At 52.7% G+C, this 12160-nt stretch overlaps 1 protein-coding gene across 1 annotated transcript; it reads right to left on the reverse strand.

The window, feature by feature from the left end:
• Window positions 1-2537: 2537 nt before the first annotated feature.
• UBE2J2 (ubiquitin conjugating enzyme E2 J2) lies at window positions 2538-11850 on the reverse strand. The gene is made up of 7 exons (XM_077311776.1): window positions 11667-11850; window positions 7029-7159; window positions 6779-6819; window positions 5998-6100; window positions 5023-5161; window positions 4730-4810; window positions 2538-4138 (listed from the first exon to the last, which is right to left on the reverse strand). The coding sequence occupies exons 2-7, from the start codon at window positions 7157-7159 to the stop codon at window positions 3854-3856; spliced, it is 780 nt and encodes a 259-aa protein (XP_077167891.1). The 5' UTR covers window positions 11667-11850; the 3' UTR covers window positions 2538-3853.
• Between the last annotated feature and the right edge of the window lie 310 nt (window positions 11851-12160).

Raw genomic sequence — 12160 nt, forward strand, 5'->3', positions numbered from 1 at the left:
TACTCAGTCTGGCAGCTGCTCTCCAGGGTCTCAGGCAGAGCTCTCCGACCTCACCTCTACCCGAGTCTTTTAAAGACAGGGGTGCCGAGACTTGAACCTGGGGCCTTCTGCATGCCAAGCAGTCCCACTGAGCTTCGGCCTCCTCTGCACACCGGCCGGCAACCTGCACTCCTTCGGTCTGAATTTGCCCATTGAGAGTATCTTCCTTGTGCCGACTCTCTCATCTTTGTCATTTCTTCGTTTGGCCTTTTGTGCTCCCTTCCCGTTGCAGTTTAGGCTGCGGCCCGTTCGGAGCAGAGCCCGGGACATTTTCCCGGAGGCTCGACTGAACAATCTCCGAAACTTAAATTTGTACGTAGGCGTTAACGTGGAGCTTGGGAGAATTTGGGACTCCCTTTGCAGCCAAAAGTTAGGTGGCCCCACAGCGCCACCTCCTGGCAAGAGAAAGAAACTGTTGAGCGAAGGTGGCACAGTGAAACTCAGCGTCTGGCCTTGGGAGATACACTGCCTCTGAACAGGGAGGCTCTATGCTCACAGATTGCGGGCTTTGGTTATTGCGGGCTGAGACAACCAGTTGTCTTTGTGCCCACGCAACCCCCGTCCTCAGGGATGCTGCCTGTCTACACAGGAGCTGCTTTCCTAAAGTGAACCAGAACAGAATTGTGCTTAGCCCAAACAAGGGTTGTCAACCTCCAGGTGAGGCCTGGAAAACTCCCAGAGTAAAGGGAGGAGAAAATGGAAGGTGGACCCAACAGAAGCACTGTTCTCAAACCCCACCTAGCACAGGCTCCACCCCCTCCCCAAATGCCCAGGAATTTCACAGCAACCAAACATGGAAGAAGAGTTAGTTTTCATACCCTGCTTTTCACTGCCAGGAGTCTCAAAGCGGCTTCCAATCACCCTCCCTTCCTCTCCCCACAACAGACACCCTGTGAGGGAGGTGAGGCTGAGAGAGGATTGCTGGGTCAGAACAGCATCTCCATCACTGCGCACGGACCGAAAGCATGCTCCAAAACGCATGGGGACCTCCCGTGTGGCTGCACGAGGAGATTCGCAGTGACAAAATCACACCATCTGGAGTGCCGATTCTCTTCTTGAGGACGGCTTGGAGAAAACCCACGAGGGAACCCGCAGGATTACTCAGAATGCTGCCTCGACAACCCCCCCCCCCCCCCCCCATGATTCCCACTCGTCCCTCCCATTCCCGGGAAATTTAAGGAGAAGAAAGACGCCTCGCTCCGGATTGCAACAGAGAAAAACGTAAGCCTTTCTAGAAACAGAGATACATTAAGGTCTTCTCGAGGCGAGAGCCGATGAAAAAGCACGTACAGGAAGCCAAAGTGAAGAACAGTCATAAATTAAACCTGATCCAAAAAAAGGAAGGGAGGGGGGGAACAGCCTAAAAAGTAAGGAAGGGGGGGGGAACACCCTAAAATATCCAAAGTATTTTATAAATACAGATCTTCAGTCAGGTCCTGGCAGGTTCAGCCCCCACCCCCCCCACCCCAACCATACAATTTCTTCTTTCCGAGGTTTCTTTCCGCGGCAGGGCTCTATCCGACGTTACCTTCTCCTTCCCTACTGCCGAGGAATTGGTCAAAACCATGTTATTTACTGTTTGGCTACCCTAAATGGCTCATGGGTTTATTTAATGCTATCGAAATGTGCTAGCTGCCCCCCCCCACCCCTTCACCTTCTTGCAGCTCCCTCGAATTATCCCATCCAAGCAGACATCAAAGCTATTTTAAACAAAAAAAAAAGATGGGGGGGGGACACAGCTGCTCTGATTCTACAAAGGCAGATGGGTGGGTCGCATTCTTAAGAACACAGGGGGTAACCTTTATTGAGAGGGGGAAGCAGGACGCCTGCGGAGAAGGGTTGTTCATGGTTTGGAAAGGCACTGGTGTTTGCTTCTGAGCCAAGGTGTAGATTGGGGGGGGAGCATCCAGCGAACTCCCCCCCCCACACACACACACACCTTTCCCAACTGTAAGTCATCTCTCAGTCTAGCTATTAAAACCCACACTGCAGTAAAGTCCTCCCCTGTTCTATCAGAGTGATCCACTGCTTTGACTCTGGGGCTGAGGAAAACAGCCCATCCCCAAAAATTACAGTGCAAGGGGCTCAGCTTTCCCCCCCAGCCTTGTAGGGCTAACGGTGGAGGTTTGCCCACCCACGGGGCAGGGGGTTATGCAACTCTGAACTGGCTTAGGAAATCCGTCAACGATCCCATTAAGGGGGCAAGACTGCGCCGTCTGAAACGTCACCCTTCCCCTTGACAACAAACTCCCGGTAGGAGGATCCCTTCTCCCTGGCATGCTAGCTATCTATGAGCAAGGTGGACGAGTGAACAAGGACAGCTTTCGAACGTAGAGGACCCCCCATCCCTAAAAATGCATGCAACCCCTTCATGAGAAGTATCACCCTACTGCTTCTGCCAACTGCACAAACTGGGCAGAGGCCTTCACAGTCGCCCGAGAACTCAGCGGCACCCAGAACTTTACAGGAATTCGCTCCAAATTCCTTCCCAAACCGTCTGCTCTGGATTTTCTCTTTATTAAAATCAAAAGTTAAAAGAAGGTAACATCCTGCGGCCAGCTGCAACATGAACACGATTGCAACCCAGAAATGCGCGTTTAAAAGCTGGTGTGTGTCTTGGGGGGGGGGGGGGCTTGTTTGAAAGAACACAACGAACACAAATTCCAAGAACCCTGCATCAAAACGCCTGCAAAGCACTATCTGACGCTGGCCCCGTTTCACAGTCTGCTGGGTGGTTTCGGGGTTGTGGGGGAAGGGGGAGGAGCACAGCTTTTTCCAGTTCGGATTAAGCCACACACAAAAAAAAAGTTACATTATTCTGACAGCTTAGACAAAGGACACGCACGCTTAAAAACGCACGCCGCGTTCCTCCCAAGAGTGCAAGGGTCACCATGATTATCGATAGACCGCCAAGGGTGCCCCCCCCCACCATCCCTTTTGACAAAAGGAACCGTCTCCCCCTCCTCTTCCTTTTAGCAGCAAGCTTCACGGTCACCACGCTCTCGGGAGAGAAAAGCGGGATAGAAATCTTTGGGTTCCCTCGCCTCAAAATCTAATTAAAAAAAACAAAACAAAAAGTTTTAGCACTTGCTAAATCGACGCCGTCTGGCCCTCGGGAAAGACTGCCATCTCTCGCCTGCTTCCTGGAGGATCCGGTTTTTATTCGTTTCACGGGCGTAAGGTGGGAACCAGAGGACGGGCAGCCAAGTGGCTCAGAAGAGGGGCGTTTGCAGGGGAGATGGGAAGGCCACCGATCCCTTCCCTGGCTGAGGGGGATTTTCCTCTGCTCCCAGCAACTAACAGCCCTCCAAGGCAAAGGGGCCGGGGGAGAGGACGAAGGGAGAAACCGGAGGGGAAGAATTCAACCTCCGTCTCCCGCATTTCGATCTGGCACGACCTTCCGCGCCTCTGGAGTTCCCCGGGTGGTACCCAGAAAACGGTGGGCAAAACGGGGCTTCAATGCCAACACCGCAGCAAATCGGCTTGCGGGATCAGCAGCTTTGGGGTTTGCTCTTTTTGACTCTTCAGAGAAAACTGGTCCAGTTGGGGAGGGAGTGGATGAGCGCCCTCTTCTCCATCTCTGCTCGATCCCAATGATGTCTGCGTCCAATTTTAAAGGTTGGATTTGGTTTCCCCCTCCCGCAAACTAAACCCATGAGCCAAACCAAGTTTCGTTTTTACCTGTACATCACATTATTTATCCCGGGGTTGGAAGTCTGATAACCCAGAGAGTGTCCCCAAAATGCCGGAGGGTTTTGTTTGGATTTTGCTGCCACTACTGCTAATTTGGTCTTGGAACCGCCGCAGAGCCTCTTCACTCCTGGGCTATGCTTCTCAGGACGTATTTGACCGTGTAGGCAAAGGCCGCAAAACCGACTATAACAAACAAGTTCGCCAAAGCTCCGCCCAGGAGTCCATGGTTCCGATTGGCCTGCTGGAGGCCCGGGTGGTTCGCGGCGGCCAATGGCACGTGCCCGTTGAGGAGCGGCAGCCCGTTCTGGCCGTGGTGCGTTTCCCCGTCGGGAACGACGTCGGGCAGCGGGAGGGCTGGGGGCCGGCTGTGGAGCTCTTCCTGTGCCTTCTGCTTCTGCTTGATTTCCTGGCGTGAAGGAGGAGAGAAGGAGAGATCAGGGGAGGTTCATAAAGAACCCAGTTGACTGCAGGACGAACCTAAGTTTGGCTCCAATTCAACAAAGGGCACTCAGTATGAAAGCTAGGCTCAAAGCCATCGCCTTCCCTTCCCTCTCCCCACAACAGGCGCCCTGTGAGACAGGTGGGGCTGAGAGGGCCCTGACATTGCTGTTCTGCGAGAACAGCCCTAAGAGAACCGTGACAGACCCAAGGTCACCCGGCTGGCTGCATGTGGGGAATTAAACCAGGCTCGCCAGATTAGAAGCCGCTGCTCTGAACCCGGACACCAAGTTGGCCCCTGTCCAACCCCTCTTTTTACCCTAACAGCCTTATGCCAACTGGGAGAGGAAAGCTCCGTCAACTTGCAGCGGGCTGATAATGACCCCCCCCCCCCGGGACAATTTTTCTACAGAACACCCCCCCCCCCCGAACTTCCTCAGTGGACTCCCAAGCCCAGCGCTGACCAGGCACAACTGTGCTGAGCCTCCGTACTCATGGGCTAGCCTGGGCCAGCTAGGCTGGAGGTTAAGATTAAACACATTTGCCAGCACAATCTTACCTCTACCACTTCGGGGAATAATTCACAGAAAACTTTGTCTTTCAGGTTAAACGCTAAGCTCTGTGATGCCAGCTGCCGTTTCTGTTGAGAGAGAAGGGCAAAGAGATGGTCATCAAAAGGGGGGGGAGGCAGGCAGGCCAGGGTTCATCTTCCAGGGGTCTCTGCCCTGGTGCCCTTAAGAGGGGGGCGCCCACGAACAGTCTTTTAGATTCAGACACACGTAAGGTAAGGAACTTTCGATCGGACGTCGACGCTTGAGGACGGAGGGGCGTCTGACTGAGGAGCCTACTCACGGTGAACTCCGACGTTTCTATGCTCCCCAGAGTGGGGCCTTTTTCCACCATAAAACTAAGCAGCCCTGTTAGGATTGTCGAGACCGACCAGGCCGGGTTCCATGTGTCGGGGTGGAAATCGGTAATGGAAAGACATAGCCTGCAATGAGACGGGGGTGGAAACGTTATTCCAAGAACAGTCGGCGAGACGGCCTGGCAAACGCGAGTTCCCAGCAGTTTCCAGACGGACTGGGGGACGAAACGAAAACCATTTTGAACTATTTGGCTTGCAGCGCAGCTCTAAATCAATATGTCACAAACCGCGGTTGGGTGAAAGAAAAAAGGTCAGGGCAAAAGGAACACATGCGCATCCAGCCGAAAACAATCCTTTGGGGCAGTGGTGCTTCACCCGGGGATCGGGATCCCAAAATAGGGTGCGTGGAAGTCACCGGGCCAGGAGGGGAAGGGGCGGCCTCTTTGACCGTGCCACGTAACCATGGAAGAAAGCCTGCTGCTTGCTATTGCTACATATTTCAAAACCCCTTTTAAAAACATGGCTCAGTCACAGCTGACTTTTGGCGAGCCTGGAGGATTTTCGAAGCCAAGGACGTCCGGAGGCGGTTTGCCGTGGCCTGCCTCCGTGTCACGTCCCTGGTAAGCCCTTGGGGGGTCTCTGCCCAAATGTATTTTGTAATATATTAACTCCACTGAGCCGCTCCCCGTCTTTTAGCAAGGAGATTCGGGGACCCAATCAAAATGTTAAGATCATAGAATCGTAGAATAATAAGAGTTGGACAGGTCAACTATCATAGAATAATAGTTTTTAAAAAATGCCCACATGCTTAAGGGGCTAGAGCTGGCCGCCCATCTCCTCTCTCACACACGCCATCCAAAACTGTCCTCTGGTGGGGCTTTTCGAGCCCCCCCCCCCCCCGAGTTCACACCGACCAGTTATTGTTTCCCTTTTAAATAACAGATGCTGTAAACCACACGTACCGTGTATTGCATTTAAATCTTCCATTAGGCGTTATCATATAAATACTTGGAGGTTTGAAAGGAAATTCTCTGGGGAAAATCAGTTTCCCATGGTAATAGCCACCTACGATGGGAGATAAAACAAAAACACGGTTACTTGCTTGGGAAGAAGACAAAGAGCTGGGGGTTTTATACCCTGTTCTTCACCACCTGAAGGAGTCCCAAAGCAGCTTACCCTTCCCTTCCTTTCCCCACAAAAGACATCCTGGGAGGTAGGTGGGGCTGAGAAAGCTCTAATAGAACTGCTCTGTGAGAACAGCTCTGAGAGAACTGTGACTGGCCCAAGGCCACCCAGCTGGCTGCACGTAGAGTAGGGAACCAAACCCTGTTCTCCAGGTGACAGTCCGCTGCTCTTAAGCACAACACCATGCTGGCAGCAGGAGGTAATACACAATCTGCCTTGCCAGTGCATCTGCACGTATGTATGTATATATATATCCATAATGGCAATACCAAGTTAAGAATCTGGATGAGCACTTTCTCCCAACTTTCCCCCGCCAACTGTCCAAGAATTATCTTGAGCAGTAACACCCAGGAAAGAGAAACAATGATTTTAACTATCATTTTTAGATTCACTCCTGGGCATTGTTTTTACTCTGTTGTAAACCCCCCTGAGCTTTTCGGAAGGGTGGTATAAAAAAGCAATCATCGTAAAATTAAATAAATAAATGTTAGCTCCGCCCTGCCTCCTCCTCCCGAGGGCATCACTCTTTATTAACTCGTACAAAAGTTACACATTTACCTTCATACGGCGTCAGCTCCGGACCTCGAACCACATAGTGCCTGAGGGAAGCAAGGAAACCCGCGTTACGTTTCTCAGATTTCTAGGGAAGCATTCATTTCTCTCTTTTCAAAATGCTTATTATTCCTGTCCCCATGCTTTCGGAAAAACGCACCAGCAGGCTCAGAACTCCAAATCCCATCCCCACCGTTACAGCTCCCCAGCCCCATCACTGCCCCAGATGTAAGAGAAGCCACTTTCTGGTGCTTACCATTCGAGGATATTTGATGGGAGAGGTTCCGCACAGATGTAAGGCACTGGGTCTTTTTTAATGCGCAGGTAGTCCTGTTTGAGCCTCTGGGTGGCTGTCGTGGGCGCCCGCTTGGTACTGCTGCTGCTCATCTGGGGACGGAGAGGGAAAAGGTTAGGGCGATGCACCTCCTCTTCTTGGGCTGCCGCAGGGGCATGATGGCTGAAAGCAGGTGCGTTCAACCACCCTCACGCCGCACCTCCCAGCTGCTGGGTTTATTGTACCAGATTCCTCCACGCAGCCTCAGAGGGTTTTTAATTGAAAAGGGCTTATTGATGAACTAATTTGACTGGCTTGATGCTGCCCATGGACTGATGTTCAAATGCCCTATTTCCATCTTTTCTCTATTGGGCGAAATGTAAAAAACAAAATTGCCTTGGAAGCACAGAAGCTTTACGCCAGGGGTAGTCAAACTGCGGCCCTCCAGATGTCCATGGACTACAATTCCCATGAGCCCCTGCCAGCGAACGCTGGCAGGGGCTCCTGGGAATTGTAGTCCATGGACATCTGGAGGGCCGCAGTTTGACTACCCCTGCTTTACGCGGTATCCCCGAAACTCCACATTTCCCAGTTAAGGGGAAGATGCTATTCAAACAAATGACAAAGATGATCTGACTCCGATGGTAACGAGAGACAGAAATTTTACTTGCAGAAACATAAGAGCCTCTTACAAGACATTCATTTAGGTGCTTTTCACTTATTGGGAGAAAGGAAAATTTCTAAAGAAATAACTGTTGCATTGACCAGACCCCTTGACCCCTGAGAAGGAGTCTATCTTCCAGACCCCTTCAGAGCATCAGTTTCTAAAGTGAGAAGAGCGCCTACTCATCTCTCTTCTGAATTCTAAAGTGTATCAGCGAGTCTATTGTGCGGAAGGAAATACAAAAGCACAGCCCGTTTCTGGAACAGGCCTCCAATGACAAGCCAGCCGTTCAGTTCTGGCACACAGAAACAAAGTGAAGCATTTGGGCTCGTTGGGGGTGGCGGAACAAGGGTTACGGAGTGCTGGGAGCCACGGAAGGGTGAGGAAATCCAGCTTCTGGGGTGAACATCATATGTGCTCGGCCCCCAGCTGGCACAGAAGTATCTCTGGGATGAGAAGAATCCGCTATGACCTATTTCGAGAATTCTGGCACTTCAGAGAAAACCCCAAACCTCCAGGGGCTCACACTCCTGGCTCTTAACCCAATTATTGACCCCATTTGCAGGGGAGCCCTGGCCACAGCTTCCCAGGAGTTCTAGGCTGGAAATGGGCTTCGGCTAACGTCAAAAGCAGGCTCTGAGAGGTTTGGACCGGGGTCCCTGCCTTTTTGGAGTCTGTGAGCCCATTTGAATTCTGACAAAGCCATGGATGCAATCGCAGAATGACTGATGTGCCAACCACAAAGTATCAGGGAGCAAAATTACATGGAACTCTCACAGTAATTCTTCAAGATTTCAGGAAAAAGCTCTGTTTCACAGGATGCCTTTTTATCAGCACAGCCAATCAGAAGGTCTGCTGAGCAAAAGCCCTGTCTGGCCCCCACCCACTTTCTGAAGGTACTCTTGTCAAGTGCTGTGGCGCCCATGGGTGGCACGTTGAAGACCCCTGGTTTGGAGGGCAGCACCACCCACTTTGGAATGCAAGAGTGGCCATGCTGGATAAGGTCAACAGCACAGACCCCCCCCCCCCCCCCGTTTCGCACAATGCCCAACCAGATGCCATCGGAAAGCCTACAAGCCAGGCACAGAGGCCAACCCCTGTTGCGCTCCCCAAGCCTACTGCCTCTGTACATGGAAGTTCTGTTTCCTTGCTGCAACTAATAGCTGTTGATGGGCCACTCCGTGGACTCTGTTCAATCCCTCCTTAACACCAAGTGCGGGGAATTCTCAGAGTGAACAAGGACTTCCTTTCTCGGTCCTGAATCTGTTGTCCACCCCTGGGTGGCCCCGGGTTCTAGCATGGGAGGAAGGCAGGGAGTTCTCACCTCCGCCAGCAAAAGTCAGTGAGAGGAAAAGGAGGAGGGGAGGGAGAATACGCAAGCACACAGTGCCCCAAGAGAGCCCCCATACTGCCGCCCTCTTTCCATTTCAAAACTGATGCTATAAACAGCTTTGCCTAAGAGGAAAATTACTACCACCCCCTCTTGCTTTTTGTTAATTGGGGTTGTCCGCAGTCTGGAGCAAATAAAGAACTCCCCGCAGGCAACCAAGCACTTTTCAATTAGAAGGAAGGTTCTTTTTGCATGCAGATTCAGGTGGGCGGCCTTGTTGGTCCGAAGCACCTTGAAGACCAACCAAGTTTAATTCACGGTAGGAGCTTTCACACGCATGCAGGCTTCTTCAGTCACCCTCCGACTGCATCAGGAGAAGGGCGCTTGCACACATATACCTTGAATAAAACGCTGCTTGGTCCTGAAGGTGCTGCTGAATCCCAACTTTTGTTTTTTGTGTGTCTTCTACTCCCGCCCCCACCCGCCCCCACCTTTTTACTGGGAAGATATGACAACTAGAAAGAAAGGCTGCAAGGCCAGTAACTTGCATCTTTATTGCTTGGTTATTTAAGCATCGTTGTTCTAATGGACCCCTCCTGCCAACTAACCCCCCCCCCCCAAACACGCAGCCTTATATTAACATTTAAGGAAATCTGCTCCAATGTGAAGGAGTGTGCATTTGGAAACCCCCTAGCTTCCCAGTTCCTGCTGCTGAACTGGACTTCGTTGACCTCAGGGTTGGCCCTGGACTCAAACCCCTTCTCCTGTCTGTTTGTTAACAATTGTGTTTGTATGCTTTTTTATGGCAATTCACAGATCTCAATTCCTGCCTTAACCCCATCTTGGCTATTGTCTCTTATGCATCTTCGCTCCACCCAGCCCTTCTGGGCAATTAACCCCCCCACACACACACCTATATGGAATGGTTCAAGAGATTCGGTTTCACTGTACCTGACTAAGTACGCATGCACACGAGAGAGTATGCCTCAAATTAAACTTGGTTGGTCTTTAAGACACCGCTGGACTCAAAGTTTGTTCTGCTTGCAATACAGGCAATTGGGGATTTACTAGCCCTGCCGAAGGCTGGCTTCATCGGCAAAGGAAATCCGAGGCTGATAACAACTATGAATTTTAAGCTCCCTGGGAGGGTTCGGCCTTGAAGCAGCAGCCTTTGGCAAAGGTTGAGGCTCTGATAAAGCCGGCCTGTGAGCTAGAGCAATGTGTGGGCTTCCCCAGGGAGGGTAACAAGGAGAAAGGAAACAACTTGGATAGAAGGGATAAGGCAGCTTGTGACATAATGGCTTGTGGCATCACTCCAGCTTCTGTTGTAAACTGGGCACTGGGATGACAAACATAGTTGTATTTAACTGAGCTGGATGCCGGAGTGAAAGACAACAGACGGTTCTTAGCATCACGCCTGATTTAGGGAGGGATTTTTCTTCTGTTCTTTGGAGGGCGATCAAAGGGCCTGACCCAGTATGAATTTAGAATTAAAACTGAGAGGCAAACTACGTTCCAGTACAAGATGCTGAAGGCAAGTCACAGAGAAGAGCTGCTCTCACAGAGCAGTTCTCTTAGAGCTTACTCAGCCTCACCTACCTCGCTGGGTGTCTGTTGTGGAGAAAGGAAGAGGGGATTTTCAGCCACTCTAATACTCCTTTGTGTAGTGAAAAATGTGGTATAAAACCCAACTCTTTCCCTCCTGCTGCTGAACTAAGACAGATGCTGGAGTAAATAACAGACAGCTGTTGGCTTAACACCCTATCGAGGGAGGCATCTGCCTTCTGTTCTTTGGAGCACTGTACCAAACTCAAAAGGACGAGCAGCAGGACCTGACCCAGTATGAACTGCTAATTAAACTCAATCTCAGCAATGAGCAGCTAACTTCCACCAAAAGACGCTGAAGGCAAGCGACCGGGGAGAGAGCCGTTCTCTCAGAGCTCTCTCAGCCCCGCCTACCTCCTAGGGTAGGGTAGTCGACCTGTGGTCCTCCAGATGTTCTTGGACTACAATTCCCATGAGTCCCTGCCAGCAAACGCGTTTCCGGGCAGGGGCTTATGGGAATTGTAGTCCATGAACATCTGGAGGACCACAGGTTGACTACCCCTGTCCTAGGGTATCAGTTGTGGGGAGAGGAAGGGGATCGTCAGCCGCTTTGAGACACCATTCAGGTAGTAAAAAGCGGAATATAAATCCAACTCTTCTGCTGCTGAACTAAGCCAGATGCCTGGAAGAGGAAGAGAAGGCGGCTGCCAGCCGCTCCACACCCCACTTAGGGAGGGATTTCTCTCCTGTTCTTCGGAGCACCATCCTGGACTCAAAGGACCCGGCCCGGGATGAACCCACCGTCCATCTCCCAGCACAAGGCTCTGGAGGAGAGACGCGGGGTGCAGGGGACGGGGACGCGAGGCGGGATTCGAACCCTGAACCCCAGGGGCCCAACAAGGCCTGCAGGCGGGAGGACCCAGCGCCCTGCTGCCCCGCGCTCCCCGGACCGGCACCGTCCCGCCTCCCCTCGGCGCGGGCCTCCGCCTCGCTCCGCAGCAAGGGAGCCGAGCCCTTGCAGACCGGCAGGCCAGGCGCCGGGGGCGCGCTTCCCCGTGCACGCGCCCGCCCCCCCTCTCACCTCTCCCCGCCGGGCCCGGCGCCCCCTCGTGCAGCTTCGGGCTGGGGAGTCCGGCCAGTCCGCCTCGACGGCTCCGCGGGTCCCTTCCGACAGCGCCGCTTCCTCCGCCGCCACCGTCCAAGATGGCAGCCCAAAGCAGGCCCAGGCAGGGACCGGCTTCCCTTCGCCCGGCTTCCGCTTCCTGCCCAGAGGCGGACGGGCACTTCCGGGAGACGCGCTAGGCCGCGAGGAGAAAGCCAGAGCGAGGGCGGGGGGAGTCGTTCAGGGAGAAGGGGAAATGGCCCTTCTAGGACGCTGTTTGTCTATGGCTCGGATTCGTTCCGTCGTTGCGCCTCGGCTCCGGCTCGAAGTGCGCCTGCGCAGTGGGAGCTCCGGGTCCCTCTCCTCCCTCCCCGCCGCCCACCCTGGCGGTTGCCATGGGGACCGGCGGGCAAACGCGAAGGCTGACTTGCGGCCTAGCGGGAGGAAATTTTAAAGGCGTGCAATAAAAGATC

Source organism: Paroedura picta, chromosome 15 (genome assembly GCF_049243985.1).
Source record: "Paroedura picta isolate Pp20150507F chromosome 15, Ppicta_v3.0, whole genome shotgun sequence".
Lineage (NCBI taxonomy): Eukaryota > Metazoa > Chordata > Lepidosauria > Squamata > Gekkonidae > Paroedura > Paroedura picta.

Coding starts and splice junctions, on each gene's coding strand:
- UBE2J2 (XM_077311776.1), bottom strand. CDS start 7,159: ATGAGCAGCAGCAGTACCAAGCGGGCGCCCACGACAGCCACCCAGAGG. Junction 4,811..5,022: donor TAGAAACGTCGGAGTTCACC/GTGAGTAGGCTC, acceptor CTCTCTCAACAG/AAACGGCAGCTGGCATCACA. Junction 4,139..4,729: donor TATTCCCCGAAGTGGTAGAG/GTAAGATTGTGC, acceptor CCTTCACGCCAG/GAAATCAAGCAGAAGCAGAA.